General features: G+C 42.1%; 1 protein-coding gene across 1 annotated transcript in view; it reads right to left on the bottom strand.

Annotated features, from left to right (window-relative positions):
- LOC124265785 overlaps positions 1 to 15,394 on the bottom strand; it is a 123,100-nt gene that overhangs the window by 46,261 nt on the left and 61,445 nt on the right. Inside the window, 14 exon segments of the mRNA XM_046700599.1 lie at positions 214 to 273; positions 3,576 to 3,659; positions 5,080 to 5,241; positions 6,311 to 6,407; positions 8,432 to 8,596; positions 9,059 to 9,211; positions 9,384 to 9,509; positions 10,338 to 10,428; positions 10,759 to 10,865; positions 11,732 to 11,886; positions 12,843 to 12,999; positions 13,532 to 13,609; positions 14,411 to 14,524; positions 15,172 to 15,256. Of these exon segments, the coding sequence (XP_046556555.1) occupies positions 214 to 273; positions 3,576 to 3,659; positions 5,080 to 5,241; positions 6,311 to 6,407; positions 8,432 to 8,596; positions 9,059 to 9,211; positions 9,384 to 9,509; positions 10,338 to 10,428; positions 10,759 to 10,865; positions 11,732 to 11,886; positions 12,843 to 12,999; positions 13,532 to 13,609; positions 14,411 to 14,524; positions 15,172 to 15,256 (1,634 nt within the window).

Genomic DNA, 15,394 nt, shown 5'->3' with positions numbered 1-15,394 from the left:
TGACGTTTTGGTGTAGCTACTAACACCGTTATCAAGCAATGATGTTAGTAGCTACAATCTAAACGTTATAATAATAAAGAAGTTATCAAGCAATGATTAGCTACACATATATCCATAGAATGGTGTTAGTAGAATTAAACTACTTAATATCTAAGACACAAATCAGACATCTATCTGGTAACAAGTGTAGAAGGACAACAAGTTTACACTGACCTCTTGTTTCAACTTCAATAACCTTGGGCGGAAGTGCACTAGCATGTTGATTCTTCTCTTCTGAAATAACAACTTACAGTTAGCATTTGTCAAGTGCTTGTTTACAACAGAGATGATGGTGATATTCAGATGGATTCAGATTATAATCACAAACATATAAACATATCATACCAATACACATAATCAATATAGATCATGCACGAGGGTAGAAAGAGACATTTGAGAGTTTGTACAACTGCTTATATACTCATATGATAGAAAGTATCCTGACTGTGTGATTATGGGCTGATTTGATATTTCATGCATCTAAGACATCTATCATTTGCTGAAAATGTTTCAGTTCTTAAAAACCACAAGCAAGTCACAAAATGACTCATTGTTTCATTAAACTTCTAAACCAGAAAAAATCAATGTGACTGAAATTCAGGGGTATATTCTGTAACTGCTGCTATCGCATACAACTGCCCATTACCTGACAGAGCTCACAAGGGCTGTCCATATCAGAATCCATTGTGGTATCTACCACGAAATGGCACTGTGGTTAGTCCCAGTGTTACAGGGAGGGCCTGTCGATGGCGAACTGAGAAGCGCCAGTTTCAGGTGGGCAAGTTGCCTAGTTACCCACTCACAATCAACAACCATCATGTATATTTCATCAGGCTTGAAATTGACGTGAGGAGTCAAGACAGATCGCCAGTTAATTAACCCTCCCATGCAAGGTACCACTATGCAAGTTTTATGAACGTTGATGAGTTTCCCATCGCTGGACTTGTCTACATTAACAGTCATGTTGCTAACAAGTAAACAAAACTTGCTACACCTGAAACCCCATTTAACACAGTCCTTTTCCATATCAGATCAAAATTTGAAACTTGCAGCACAAAATTATTCCTAACCTCATAATGCCTTAATGCCCATCTCAAAAACAATTTTCTTTAATGGCAAATTAAGAATTAAATGTAATCCTATATCAGACTGTGAGGACTACAAATGGCTTAATTTTAATATACTGAGAGAAACAAATAAAGGAACACAGGAAAATTCAAGTGTTCCTTAATATTTTCCAGTTTTCATCACCAGCTTTGAATAGCGCTGTAGGAGGAAGTCTGAGAATACATAAAGGAACACTGCCAGGAAGTGGTCTTCCCTTATTTGTTTTCCTCAGTATACATTTGGACTAATTAAGTACTTTTTTGCCAATAAATTCTTCATCATGAGTTGTCCAGTAGTTTCCAAACATTATTTAATTCTTAATTTCCCATTAATGAAAAGTAATTCATCATGTGACTGTAAGGACTACAAATAGATTCTTTTGAGAATGTAATTTTGATTAATTTGTCATGTTTTCTCAAATCAAGCAAAGACAAACTGGCAGTATTTTCTGAACTATCTACTCTGTGACACCAAAACCTGACATAACCTAATGATGAAGACCATGTAATTAGCGCCATCTGAAGCCCTTCACCAGAGCTACGTGCCCTGACAATGGGCCATGCATCGCCTGTTGTTATATAATGCATACCATCTGTGTCAGTACAGGTAGGCCAAATACAGACGTTGCAAGTAGTACTTGATTTTATAAGTTTAGCATAAAATATTCTGATTTGCTTGTGTATATGCTTAATTGTGTTTCAACTTTTAATACTTCCCAAGATACATATGTGACAATGAATTTGGCAAACTCAAAGAAGCATTCATAAAATATCCATCATAAGTCTTAGTGTTCAAGAAAAGGAAGGGTGGCTGGAGTGATGGTTATCTTAGTCAATGACATTTTAATCTAGGACCCCCAGATATCTTTCACTTTTAGCCCTGCAGCTGTATCAGGGACCCTTTGATTCTTATGTTGAACTCTGAATACTGCTTATTCAATTGATTCCAGATCCACTGATTCTTGAAAAATATAAGTAACTTAAGATCTGTTTGTTGTTTAATAGTGCACTTCACAATATTCCAGCTATATGAAAGCTGTCTGTTAAATATGAAGTCTGGACTAGACAATTCAGTGACAAACATCACAAGCATCGATTTACGTAACTGGTATACGACAACATTCATCAACCATTTCAGCGAGCCTAACCACCCAATCCTGTTAGTTGCCACTTCCGACAGGGTGTGCTTTACGGAAGACGACAAGCATGGGTTACTGAAGACCATACTGAAGACCTGACCTGGTTCCAGTTCTAACCCAGATCTTCACAGGTGTGTCACCTCTTACGACAAGCATGGGTTACTGAAGACCATACTGAAGACCTGACCTGGTTCCAGTTCTAACCCAGATCTTCACAGGTGTGTCACCTCTTACGACAAGCATGGGTTACTACAGAAGACCTGAACCTGGTTCCAATTCTAACCCAGATCTTCACAGGTGTGTCACCTCTTACGACAAGCATGGGTTACTGAAGACCTGACCTGGTTCCAATTCTAACCCAGATCTTCACAGGTGTGTCACCTCTTACGACAAGCATGGGTTACTGAAGACCTAACCTGGTTCCAATTCTAACCCAGATCTTCACAGGTGTGTTCACCTCTTACGACAAGCATGGTCACCTTACAAGCATGGGTTACTGAAGACCTAACCTGGTTCCAATTCTAACCCAGATCTTCACAGGTGTTTCACCTCTTACGACAAGCATGGGTTACTGAAGACCTAACCTGGTTCCAATTCTAACCCAGATCTTCACAGGTGTTTCACCTCTTACGACAAGCATGGGTTACTGAAGACCATACTGAAGACCTAACCTGGTTCCAATTCTAACCCAGATCTTCACAGGTGTTTCACCTCTTACGACAAGCATGGGTTACTGAAGACCTTACAGAAGACCTGACCTGGTTCCAATTCTAACCCAGATCTTCACAGGTGTGTCACCTCTTACGACAAGCATGGGTTACTGAAGACCACTTCTAACCGAAACCTTTATGGGTAAGTGACTAAAGAATTTCAACATATACTAACCTACTTTGTAACTACTAAGAGTAAACACTGACATAAGAAACACTAATCAAACTAATGTCAGGTGTCGCTGCATGTCTAACATCTGTCACTACAGAATCTTTAAATGATATAAATTATCATGGCTACTGCCTCACTGGGACAGGTTAAAACAAATTGAACGTTAATAAATACAGGCCAGCAGAAAATACTGGTGATCAAGGAATATTTCAGATTGTTCTTTTATCATTCTATGGTAAGAGATGAAAATAGCCTTCACTGTTATACAGTGGATGAAAATAGATTGGTATTAAGTTTCGTGGATCACAGCAGTTTTCCTGAGTGAACTGATGCTGATCCCTGAGAGTAAGTGCAGAGAGGTTCATGCTGTAGGTGCTACCTCTCACCAAGATATAGAGTGCATGTGTACCTAGAGTGGAAGCATCGAGCATGACAGGTGGTGAGGTGTCCACTTTCTGCCCGTCCTGGCCGTCCACGTCCTCCTTCGCAGACTCTACAGGGAGGAGGAGGAGTCAGAGTGACATGTGCATGGAAATATAACAAAATGGTGTAGAACAATACAGATGGTCATGCAGTCTACTAGGATTGTAAAACTGAATACATAAGAATGAAAGTGCAAAAGGTAAAAAAGTTCTTGTGATACATCTGAAATTGAGCTGAAATATTTGTTAAAAGAAAATATGTCCAAATCAAAGAGGGCGAGTGAGTGAGTTGGGTTTTATGCCTCTATGAACAATATTCCAGCAACATCACAGAGGACCAACTCAAAGTGAGTGAGTGATTTGGGTTTTATGCCGCTATTGACAATATTTCATCAAACGGAAGGCAAATCAAAGCGAGTGACTTGGGTTTCACATCTACTTAAACAATATTTCAGTTATATCATGGTATGTCAATTTATTCTGCACCATTTGGTGGAACCAGTGATGTTCTAATATCATAAACCTCCATGTTGGTACTTAAGGAAGAACCAAACTATTCATTCCACAGACAGTAAAACCTTGGGTTGGAGATTTACTTGGTCCAAGCAAGACCAATATGAGGTTTTACTTTTACCAAGCAAAACCTCCTCCTACAATGAGGTTTTCTAAGTAAGATGAAGATTAGACATTTAGTGTTTTGAATGTCAAATGGTCATAAATCATATACAAGAATTGACATTGTTACATTGTTGGGAATCAAAAAGCAGAACCTCTGGATGAGTAGTTAATCACTCTAACCATTAGGTCGCAGAGATGGTCGAAGATAGGTACCATGTTTACCGGATATTAATGGTCAGAAATCATACAAGTGTTTCTTTACTGTTGAACACCCACTTATGTATAACATCAAACTACAGATATGTTCAAGCAGTATACATATCAGAGAAATCACTTCTCAGTTTTGGTTCAAAATGTAAATCTCTGGGTTTCAAAGCACCTTCAGTCATCATGCTGTTCCTCCCTTCCTCTTCAAGTCAGGTTTTACTTTTTCAACAAAAACCCTGGGAGGCACATGTTTTCATATAGAAGCATGGAAGCATCATAGCCAGGGTAAATCTGGGATTCATTTTCATGTTCATTGGATCCAGACACAGTAAAGGGACATAACTGAAGACCAAAGCATGGCACTATTGCAACAGGGTCTAGATTTTCGAAGCTTTCTTAACGCTAAGATAGTCGTAAGTTAATGTTAATGCATGGCCCTTACGACTATCTTAGCGCTAAGAGAGCTTCATAAATCTCAGCCCAGCATTGCCCATCCCACTCTGCTTGCATGTAGCTCTTTCATGTTATTACACTACCATGAGGCAAAGTATATATTGAGGGTCCTAAGTGTCATGTTCAGACACATACATGTCTTCATAATTCAGTATAAACAACATGCATAGCAAGCATTGTGCACTGTGAACACTGACGGAGGGTGCTACTCACTGTCCATCTCAGGGAGGTATCCCGAGCCCTCGTGGATCTCCAGGTACTCCTGGTACACCTCGTCATCCTCCAGCCTCTGGTCCTCCCCTGGCAAGATGATCTGCGTCTTGTCCAGGGGCAGCTCCACCTCCAGGATGTTGGACATCCGCGTCTCATCGGATCCTGCACACACAGAGAGGGGGTAGGTCAGATTAGGCCTAGGGGTGGGGGTATTAACTGTTGTACACATGAAGGGATAGGTCTGACAAGGCCTAGGGGTGGGGGTCCAAACACTTGTACACAGGTAAGGGTGTAGGTCAGATTAGGCCTAGGGGTGGGGCTATTTACTACTGTACACATGGAGGGATAGGTCTGACAAGACTTGGGGGTGGGGGTCCCAACAGTTGTACACGAGTAAGGGTGTAGGTCAGATTAAGCCTAGGGGTGGGGGTATTTATTACTGTACACTTGGAAGGATAGGTCTGACAAGACTTGGGGGTGGGGGTCCCAACAGTTGTACATGAGTAAGGGTGTAGGTCAGATTAGGCCTAGGGGTGGGGGTATTTATTACTGTACACATGGAGGGATAGGTCGAGGAGGGCCTTGAGGTGGGGGTCCCAACAGTTGTATGCAGAGGTAGATAGGACAGACAAGCCCTGAGGGTTGCGGATCCCAACAGCTCTACACAGGTAAGGGGGTTGGTCAGATTAGGCTAAGAGGTGGGGGAATTTACTGGTGTACACATGGAGGGATAGGTTGAACAAGGCCTTGAGGTGGGGGCCCCAACAGCTGTACACAGAGGGAGAGAGGGCAGACAAGGCCTGGGGGTGGGGGTCACAACAGCTGTACACACACAAGAATAGGTCAGGTCAGATAAGGCCTGGGGGTGGGGTACACACAGAAGAATAGGTCAGATATTTACTGGTGTACACATAGAGGGATAGGTTGAACAAGGCCTTGAGGTGGTGGTTCCAACAGCTGTACACACAGAAGAATAGGTCAGATAAGGCCTGGGGGTGGGGGTATTTACTGGTGTACACATAGAGGGATAGGTTGAACCAGGCCTTGAGGTGGGGGTTCCAACAGCTGTACACATAGAAGAATAGGTCAGACAAGGCCTGAGGGTGGGGCTACACCTGTAGTGGGTGATAGGTTAGACAAAGGAAGGATGATAATGTATCAACATCTGCATACAGAGTGGGTGTTCGAAGGTACCCAATGACACGTGACACTGTGCTGTGTGATGTCCTACCTTTGAGCAGCGCCAGGACGTATATCTTGTAGGTCTTGTCTAGTTCACAGCTGCCCACAATCACTTTACATCTGTTAGAATCCTCATCCGGTACCAGCTGCAACCGACAGAGAGGATGCAGTTGACACACAAACATTGCAATGTCCAGCTCAGTCAGATGAAACACCCATTGTGGCATAACTAACATAAGTAACATATCACACAATGTGTGAGTGAGAGAGTTTAGCTTTACGCTGCTTTTAGCAATATTCCAGCAATATCATGGCAGGGGACAACAGAAATAGGCTTCACACATTGTACCCATATGGGGAATAGAACCCAGGTATTTGGCCTGGCAAGCCAACGCTTTACCCACTAGGCTACCCCACGGCCCCACATATCACACGGAAACAACTAACAACAGATATCGTCTACCAACAGATATCATCTACAACAGATATCATCTACAACACAACAACATATTACCTACAGTGTATTCCATACAGGATCATGAAAAATAATAAAAAACAAACCAGAATTTGTAAAATACATCCACACCAATGTTGTACCTACTTGCTATTGAAGTCATCAGACAACAGACTAAAACAACAGCATCAAATAGCAGGACCCTAACCTGCGAACAACGTGCAACAAGAGCTCACCAGTTACCAGCCTGTGTAACACTACAAGAGACACCCAAGTCACACAAGCCCATGTCTCCTGGTGACAAAGAACACCATCAAGTACAGTTGCAACTCCTGTACACATGTAACCACAGGAAAGATATAACTGTCACAACTCCACTGATATATCACCATCGCAGTTCAGCTGGTTCTCACGTCTCAACAAATACAATCCTAGAATCAATGAACCTTCAAGGGCCTTCCCAATCTCCAAGATAAATGTTTTCTGCTGCACGACAGATAAGAACCCACTCACTAGTGTCCATGGGACACACTGAGGCTGGATCGTAGTATTTTACTATCAGTAAAATCAATAGATATGTTTGCCTGAGATTTATCTTTCTCTGGTGAGGACTAAACGGTGTCTGAGGAAGTCTGAGGCACGTCTGATAGATATCCTCTCTGATTATGAGTACTTAATGTAACCAAGGACTTTCAACGGTTTGTAAGACGTCATAAAAATAAGTGTGTGTTTTCACACAAGCCAATTGTATATCACTTTGAATGGTCTATTGTGTCAAAACACTTCTGACATCATGATACACGGAAGAACAGGTCTTTGAAATGTTTAAAATATATTCTCTCATACATGCAGTTAACATCCTACATAATGCAGTGAAAGACACTGCAAGTACTTGGTCATATTCCAGCCATATCAGGGTGACCTATAAACTGATAAGGTTTGATAAAACATCACAGGATGACGAATAGCCCTGGCCCCCACATATTTGAAAGAACAAATCATCTGACAGTTACTTAAAGTCCAACTTGATATTTTTAGACTAAGTCCAAATCGTTGCAATAAAAAAATAAATAAAAAAATCTGTTAATAACAAAAGGCACCAATTTGAGATCTGTCTCATATATCTGCCAAGTTTTGCTGAAAGATATTGAAGCCCACCCCTCCCTTTTGAGACTAAGTCCAAATCGTTTCCACGGAAACCGAGACAAAAACCAAAATAATAATGCCAAAAATCTGTAAATAGCAAAAGGCACCACTTTAGGTTCTGTTTGATATATATACCAAGTTTTGTTGAAAAAAATTGAATGGTATTTAAATTAAGCTCCGGAAACAAAATTATTACAGACGAACGAATGGACGGAGGGACTGACAGACGAGGCGTTGACTATATCCCCGGCATGTAATGAGCAAGAATTCACCCAGTCGGCCAAATCACCTAGCAGCCATACTGATTGCAATGATATCTTGCAACAAGAATGAGGTACTGGGTACATGTTTCACTCTCGGTGCCATCCTCAACCCCTGTCTTCAGGATAATATAGCCATGACTTGTATTAAACAGATTCTGGAAGCTGCAGCACTATCAAGCAACAGTAACCCATTGTAGTGGTAAAGAAGATGAGCTATGATACACTACCACAGATGCTGTAACATGAAAAGATCATATATCAACAATGATGCTATTCCCCTGCCCACTAGATATCTATCATGACCTACCTTGGGTCCACACTGCTGGTCATCTAGGAAGACAAGGTAGCCATCAATGGGGACTTCTGGAGTGTCCATGGACATCCACACGATGGTCAGGGCATCGGACTTCTCGGACACCTCAACAGAGATGACTGGGCCGCCCTCTGGCGTCGTGGATGGACATCGCATACGCTGGCAACAAGAGACCACACATAACATGTCTGCAAGTTCTGTTTTGTCCATACAATGGTTCTTGGGACATAAGGATAGACAGCAGCATGAACTGTGTGACTGCACTGTATGCTAGATGAATATGCAGTCATAATCGACAAACACATTCACCATTATTTTACCTGATGTCACAGGTAAGGTGACATGGTGTATCTACGATTCCAAACTAAACACCCTTAGCAGACAAATGAGGAAAAATCCTTGTTTTTTAACATTTTCACATCTTCCTCCATTCAGAGAAATGCAACATGGAATTGAACCATTGCTTTCCATGAAATAATGTTCAACTAGGCATTAAAGCCTGTTCCTCTGTTTTGGCTATGGTAACAAGTTGCTTTTACGAAGCATCAGTTGCAAATGTATGGCAAGAACTGGGAATTTTTTATTCAAATTTGGGAAATTTTACGAACATATTGAACTCACCAGTTTGTTCGACTTCTGAGGTTCTTCGGTTGAGCGTTTAGGATAGACCTCCACATAGACTTCATACAGACGGTTGCCAGCCATGCCGCTGATGTTGATGCTGTTGTTGTCCCTGGGGAACATTTCACAGTATGTCACGCCGTTCAGGTACACCTGGAGACAGGAGATGGATGCAAACATTACAGGAAGAAATACATCAATGGCTGCGACAATTTCTGCTTAAATAAAGTTTAAACAAGCTGTGAATACACATTTGTATGTGTCAAGGCACATCACTGTGTAACATCAGAAGGCCAACTGTTAGTGAACCCACTGCTGCACCTACCTGGTATCCCTTGACAAGATGCTGTGCCCCTTCTGATGGCTTCTCCCAGTACAGCTCCATGACCCCTGGGGACGTGAAGCACCCCTTGATGGTGGGGCAGCAGTTCCACCAGTTCCAGGTACTTGTCTGCAGACAACACACTTTGGTAAATACATGGAAACATACTAACAGTAGTATATGCTATTATCAGAGACGTTCTTCTTCTCCTGCAACTCAATGTTATCCTGACCAGTGTCTCCCGCTAGTTAGTTAGCTTGTAGTTATCTACCCCAACTGTCTGGTGTTCTGTTCACTATTTATACCAAAGTTGGCCTTGCCAAGTCAGTGATATCCCCATCTAACTACTAAACCCAGGTAGCTCCTTACAACTGGGAGATGTCTCTTGTCGAGATCTATCCTCAGTTGCCCCTGACAACAGACCAATGTCTCCTGCTCACTATCTCTTCCTGGTTGCCCCTGACAACAGACCAATGTCTCCTGCTCACTATCTATCCCTGGTTGCCCCTGACAACAGACCAATGTCTCCTGCCCACTATCTCTTCCTGGTTGCCCCTGACAACAGACCAATGTCTCCTGCTCACTATCTATCCCTGGTTGCCCCTGACAACAGACCAATGTCTCCTGCCCACTATCTATCCCTGGTTGCCCTTGACAACAGACCAATGTCTCCTGCTTACTATCTCTCCCTGGTTGCCCCTGACAACAGACCATTGTCTACTGCTTACTATCTCTCCCCAGTTGCCCCTGACAACAGACCAATGTCTCCTGCTCACTATCTCTCCCAGTTGCCCCTGACAACAGGCCAATGCCTCCTGCTCAGTATCTCTAGCCAGCTGACCCTGACAACAGACCAATGTCTCCTGTTCACTATCTATGCCTGGTTGCCCCTGACAACAGACCAATGTCTCATGGTCCTATCTATCTATCTATCCCTGGTGGCACCTGACAACTGACCGATGTCTCCTGCTTGTCCTGGATATCATCTGTCACGGAATCTTCTGGAACAGCCTCTCCATCCTCTCCTCTTGTCAGCACCCAGAACCGACTGGAACATACAGGGCATATACAGGACAAAGTCAGTAAGTATCCTGAAAGCAGACTCCTGTGAAGGCTCTTCTGGGAATCTTCCATACTCACAAAGTAAGTATCACTTACATTAACAACATAACACTATCAATGGTAAACAAGGTGCATGAAACACATGCCATAGTAAAGTTTCATCTAAAACATCAAGGACAAAAGTCCTTTCATTAACAATATGCTCTTCAGTATTGACTAACTTTATGGCTAACAACTTCTTCTATTTCATGCGACATTTCAATACAGATTCTTTCTCAGAGCCAAGAGATAACCAGAAGAGAGCTGTGGAACCTACCTGGAAGTGAAGATGTGACTGTTGAGGTAGCCGTCAGTAACTGCCATGGCTCGGACAAAGCTCAGCCCAGAGTCCCTCAGAATAACCCCCTGATCTGGCTTGTACCTCTGTACACAGGAAACACAGCAATGATAAACCAAACATTGAAACAAGTCAGGACATACCAAGTATTATTCAAAACAATTTATTTTTACAATTTAGTTGACTAGTGCTGAATAAAAACTAATTCTCAGGCTGATCTAAATTAGCATGAAGTATCCTTAGAGATAACCTCACCCACACTACTCTTCCTTGTTCCCCTTCTTAACCTTACCCCCTCCACCGCTGTCGCTCCTCTTCAACCTCATCCCCCATGGCGATATCCTCCTTTCTTCAGTCTCACCTCTACATCACCGTCCCCAAAACTTCAGCCTCACTCATTACACTGCCATCCTTCTCTCTCAAGCCTCACCCCCTACAGTACTGTCCCCAAAACTTAAGTCTCACCCCCTACACCACCATCACCCTCACCCCCACCTTTGTTGAGTCAGAATGCAGGGCTGGTAGAGACCCATCTGTGGTGTAGTGGATGGTAGCACCATCCAACGGACATGCCAGTCTCACAATACTGTTGCAGTTCACCGTACCACCATGGGACTCACCTCCTAAAGCGCTGCCCCCCTCTCTCTAACCTCACCCCCTACACAACCAAACCCCCTTCCAATATCACCCCCCCCTCCACAAACACGGAGACTGTGTCCCTCACCTTTGTTGAGTCAGAATGCAGGGCTGGTAGAGACCCATCTGTGGTGTAGTGAATAGTAGTACCGTCCAACGGACACGCTAGTCTCACAATACTGTTGCGGTTCACCGTACCACCATGGGACTCACCCCCTAAAGCGCTGCCCACCTCTCTCTAACCTCACCCCCTACACAACCAAACCCCCTTCCAATATCAACCCCCTCCACAAAACACGGAGACTGTGTCCCTCACCTTTGTTGAGTCAGAATGCAGGGCTGGTAGAGACCCATCTGTGGTGTAGTGAATAGTAGTACCGTCCAACGGACACGCTAGTTTCACAATACTGTAGCGGTTCACCGTGCCACCATTGGACTCGGATGTGATGCGAGGCTCCGGGCACCTTGGTGCTATAATGAAGATATTAGACATGATGAATTATCAGAATCAAAAAGTCAAGTTCATTGATTAACCATCAATTGACTTTTGTGTTCCTGACAAATCAATTGATTAAAAAGGATGTGATCTATGTACAACATCAGAACCTTTGGACGATCAATACATAATGAGCTGTCAATGATGTGAAAACCAATGAAGCATATGGAAGAGTGCATGTCTGCTGTCAGCTGAACTCAATCAATGAATATGTCTATTATTAAAAGATTTCATCAAACAAACTCAAATAATTCTTACAAATAGGATTGAACGCCAAAAGGAAATGTACTTTTAAAGTTGTATCAGGATATCCTTTCAATGGGAAGACAAGTATGTGCTGTTTAAGCAGATCATGTTTGTTGTCGCTAATCAACTATTGATTTAATTTTATTGAATATGAACTTTGTAACGGCTGCTAATTTGCTCACTCAAAATGGAATTAAAACGTCTTCTTTGAGTGGCATTTTTAGAAGTTTGAGATTAAGATAAGCACAAACTTTATGGATGAACAACAATCTGAATAAAGAAGTCATAATATTCATTATGTTCAATGTTCATCCATAATGTTTGTGCTTGTCTTAAAAGACGTGTTATGACTTCGCCAACGCCACACAGCCTTGGCCTCAACATGTTCCGATTCTTTAAGACCCATATGAAGGTCTGGGTTAGAATTGATCTTCAGTAACCCATGCTTGAAGTAAGTGGTGACTAATGGGATCGGGTGGTCAGGCTCGCTGACTTGGTTGACACACGTCATCAGTTCCCAACTGCGTAGATCGATGCTCATGCTGTTGATCACTGGATTGTCTGGTCCAAACTTGATTATTTACAGACTGCCACCATATAGCTGGAATATTGCTGAGTGCGGCGTAAAACTAATCTCACTCACTCACTCTGATTCTTTAAAGAAAGGCCAGGTCGGAGCACGTACCGACATCCATGACTACGATGGTGCAGGCGAAACCTGGCGCCCCCTGGGAGGCAACTGTGTAGTTACCCTCCTCGTCAAATGTGTACAGGAAGCTGTTGTTTGCGACTGGCTTGCCACTATTGAAAGACTGGGCTCCTTGAATCACATTCAGAGGATTCTACAACAGGAAATAATCTTTAAAACAAGTTCTTTTGAAAAAGTCTTTCATATGAATGAATATACTATGAACTGGATCTGTCAAGATTCTGGTTAGAATTGGTCTTCAGTGACCCATGTTTGTCATAAAAGGCGATTAACAGGATTGAGTGGTCAGGCTTGCTGACTAGATTGACACATGTCATCATATCTCAATTGTGTAGATTGATGCACATGATGCTGATCACTGGATTGTCTGGTCCATATCACATTCCATTTGCTTTGATCGATGATCATTACATCAATCTCTTGAACGTCTGGTCCATACTTGATTAATAATATGTAACATAGCTGGAATAATACTAAGTGCCTCTCGTTAAACAACAAACAAAAAATAAATGATCTAGGAACTGATTCAAAACGGACACAAACACTCATATGTCAACAAAATACCCACTCTTAGACTTTTAGATCAATAAAGCAAGAGAAGATACAACAATGAGGTGATTTGTGCTATACACTATAGACAAGAGAACAAGAGAAAGAAAGCTTACATCACTGTCGGGGGAGTTGACATGGATGATGTTGTGCGGGATGTCGCTGCCCTTCCACGTCCACAACACACTCTGGCCCTGTACAGACAAGCAGTCAGTTTATTCTTGCATAACAGTGGAAACACTCACCCATCAGATCCTCCTCCTCCTCCTCATGAAATAGTTCATTACATCCAACACGTTCCAGTGATCAAGAACAAAGGCATCCAGTATACAGACATCAAGTCTCTCAAGCATATCTTAACCCTAAGAATGCTGACTCATTAAGTAAACAAGTGTTCAAGAAGCTGAATATCTAGCTATTCTCAATTTCTGAAACGTGATATGCCTCGGAATGTGTTTTCCATAGAATCCATTCCTGATCTCTGTGTGATGATAGTAAGGACTTAAACAATATACAACTGCAAAGATGCAGCCAGCTATTCACAGAACTTGGTCAATTGGCCCACTGATTTCACAAAGTGGACCTATCTGAACAAGGGCCAGCATGTTTTATTACTTTTAACATGTGTAAGACCTCGCTATTTGAGCACTCCAGGAAAAGGGAGTCACATGATCATGCTCACTCATGATTTCCAAGGAAGCAACTGGAACGTTTCAATTTGACCAAAGATACCTTGGGATATTACGATGATTAGTGGTGAGTATTGTTTTTGATAGATACAAGTCACACCACATGACTGCTATGGAAATTACTAAAGTGTTGTTTACATTGATATTTTTTTCTAAATTATAAATGGCACTAAGTCAACTAAACTTTATCCTCATGACATTCAGCGCCTTGAGTTTTCAATTAGCAGAAGTAATGACACTGTATATATCCAGCAATCTTGTGGCCAAGAAGCATCCCTGTACATCATGACAAGCTGTCCAGCTTACCTTTTGTAGGAAGAGTTTCGCTGGATGGAAGCCTTGGTTATCTACACGGATCACTTCGTTGTCGTATCTCTCGTCTGCTATCACACTGCTCAGTTTGGTTTCGGCCATAAACTGCTACAAAAGTTGTCAAACAAACTTTATCACAGATGTCAGTGATATAGATACCTGAGTGGAACAAAACCTTTTCATGGTTAACTAACACTTGTCAAACTAGCCTTCACAACTGGCAGAATACACAGGTTTTGTGGAGACTAGCCTCACAAGAGGTTCTGCCTTATCCAATATTTAGATGTTAAAACATAGAGCGTTACACAAGTCAGGTGATCTAGACTACTAGCTGTTATATTTTTTTGGAAGCTGTGATGGCTGAGTGGCATAGATTGCTGACTGAGTGCTGATGATTGGCTGCCTCACTCTGAAAGTTGGGTTTGAATCCTGGATGGGAGTCAAACGTACCCAAAAATCACTGGAATGCATTCTTACTAGGAAAGTGTAGTCCCAAATATAACATGTGTTGCACTTGATCGAATTCTTAATGGCACTGTGCAGTCACAGTCTGTGGTTTCCAACATTTAGGAAACCCCAAATTTAAGTTTTTAATCAGATTAACCTGTCTTCCAAAATGTGATGCCTTACAAAATGTGGGGATGTAAAAACATCAGGTTTCAGTCTATAGTTTCTGTCTCTAGATTCATTTCACGAATTATTCCTCGAGGAAGGCTACACTGTGTTTCTGACTAGCTGTTTGTTACTATGCTTACTTTCTGGTTGCTTTTCTGCTTCTGGAAGGACTTGCTGTGGTAGTGTTTTATCCCTGTGGTCGTCAGAGCTCGGGGAATACACCGTCTGAAACAACACATCATATCAGAACATAGCCGGATACCGCTTTCTGACAACATCCTGTGATGGAATGTCATAAGGGTCAAAATTCACTTGAATCAGACAAGAGAACAAAAAAATCGAAATTATATATCCAAGTCATAA

The sequence above is a fragment of the Haliotis rubra genome, unplaced genomic scaffold, assembly GCF_003918875.1.
Source record: "Haliotis rubra isolate DU_JTF1 unplaced genomic scaffold, ASM391887v1 Scf995, whole genome shotgun sequence".
In the NCBI taxonomy this organism is placed as follows: Eukaryota; Metazoa; Mollusca; class Gastropoda; order Lepetellida; family Haliotidae; genus Haliotis; species Haliotis rubra.
Note: the sequence above shows the minus strand (reverse complement) of the source record. Positions and strands in the feature narration are given on the sequence as shown.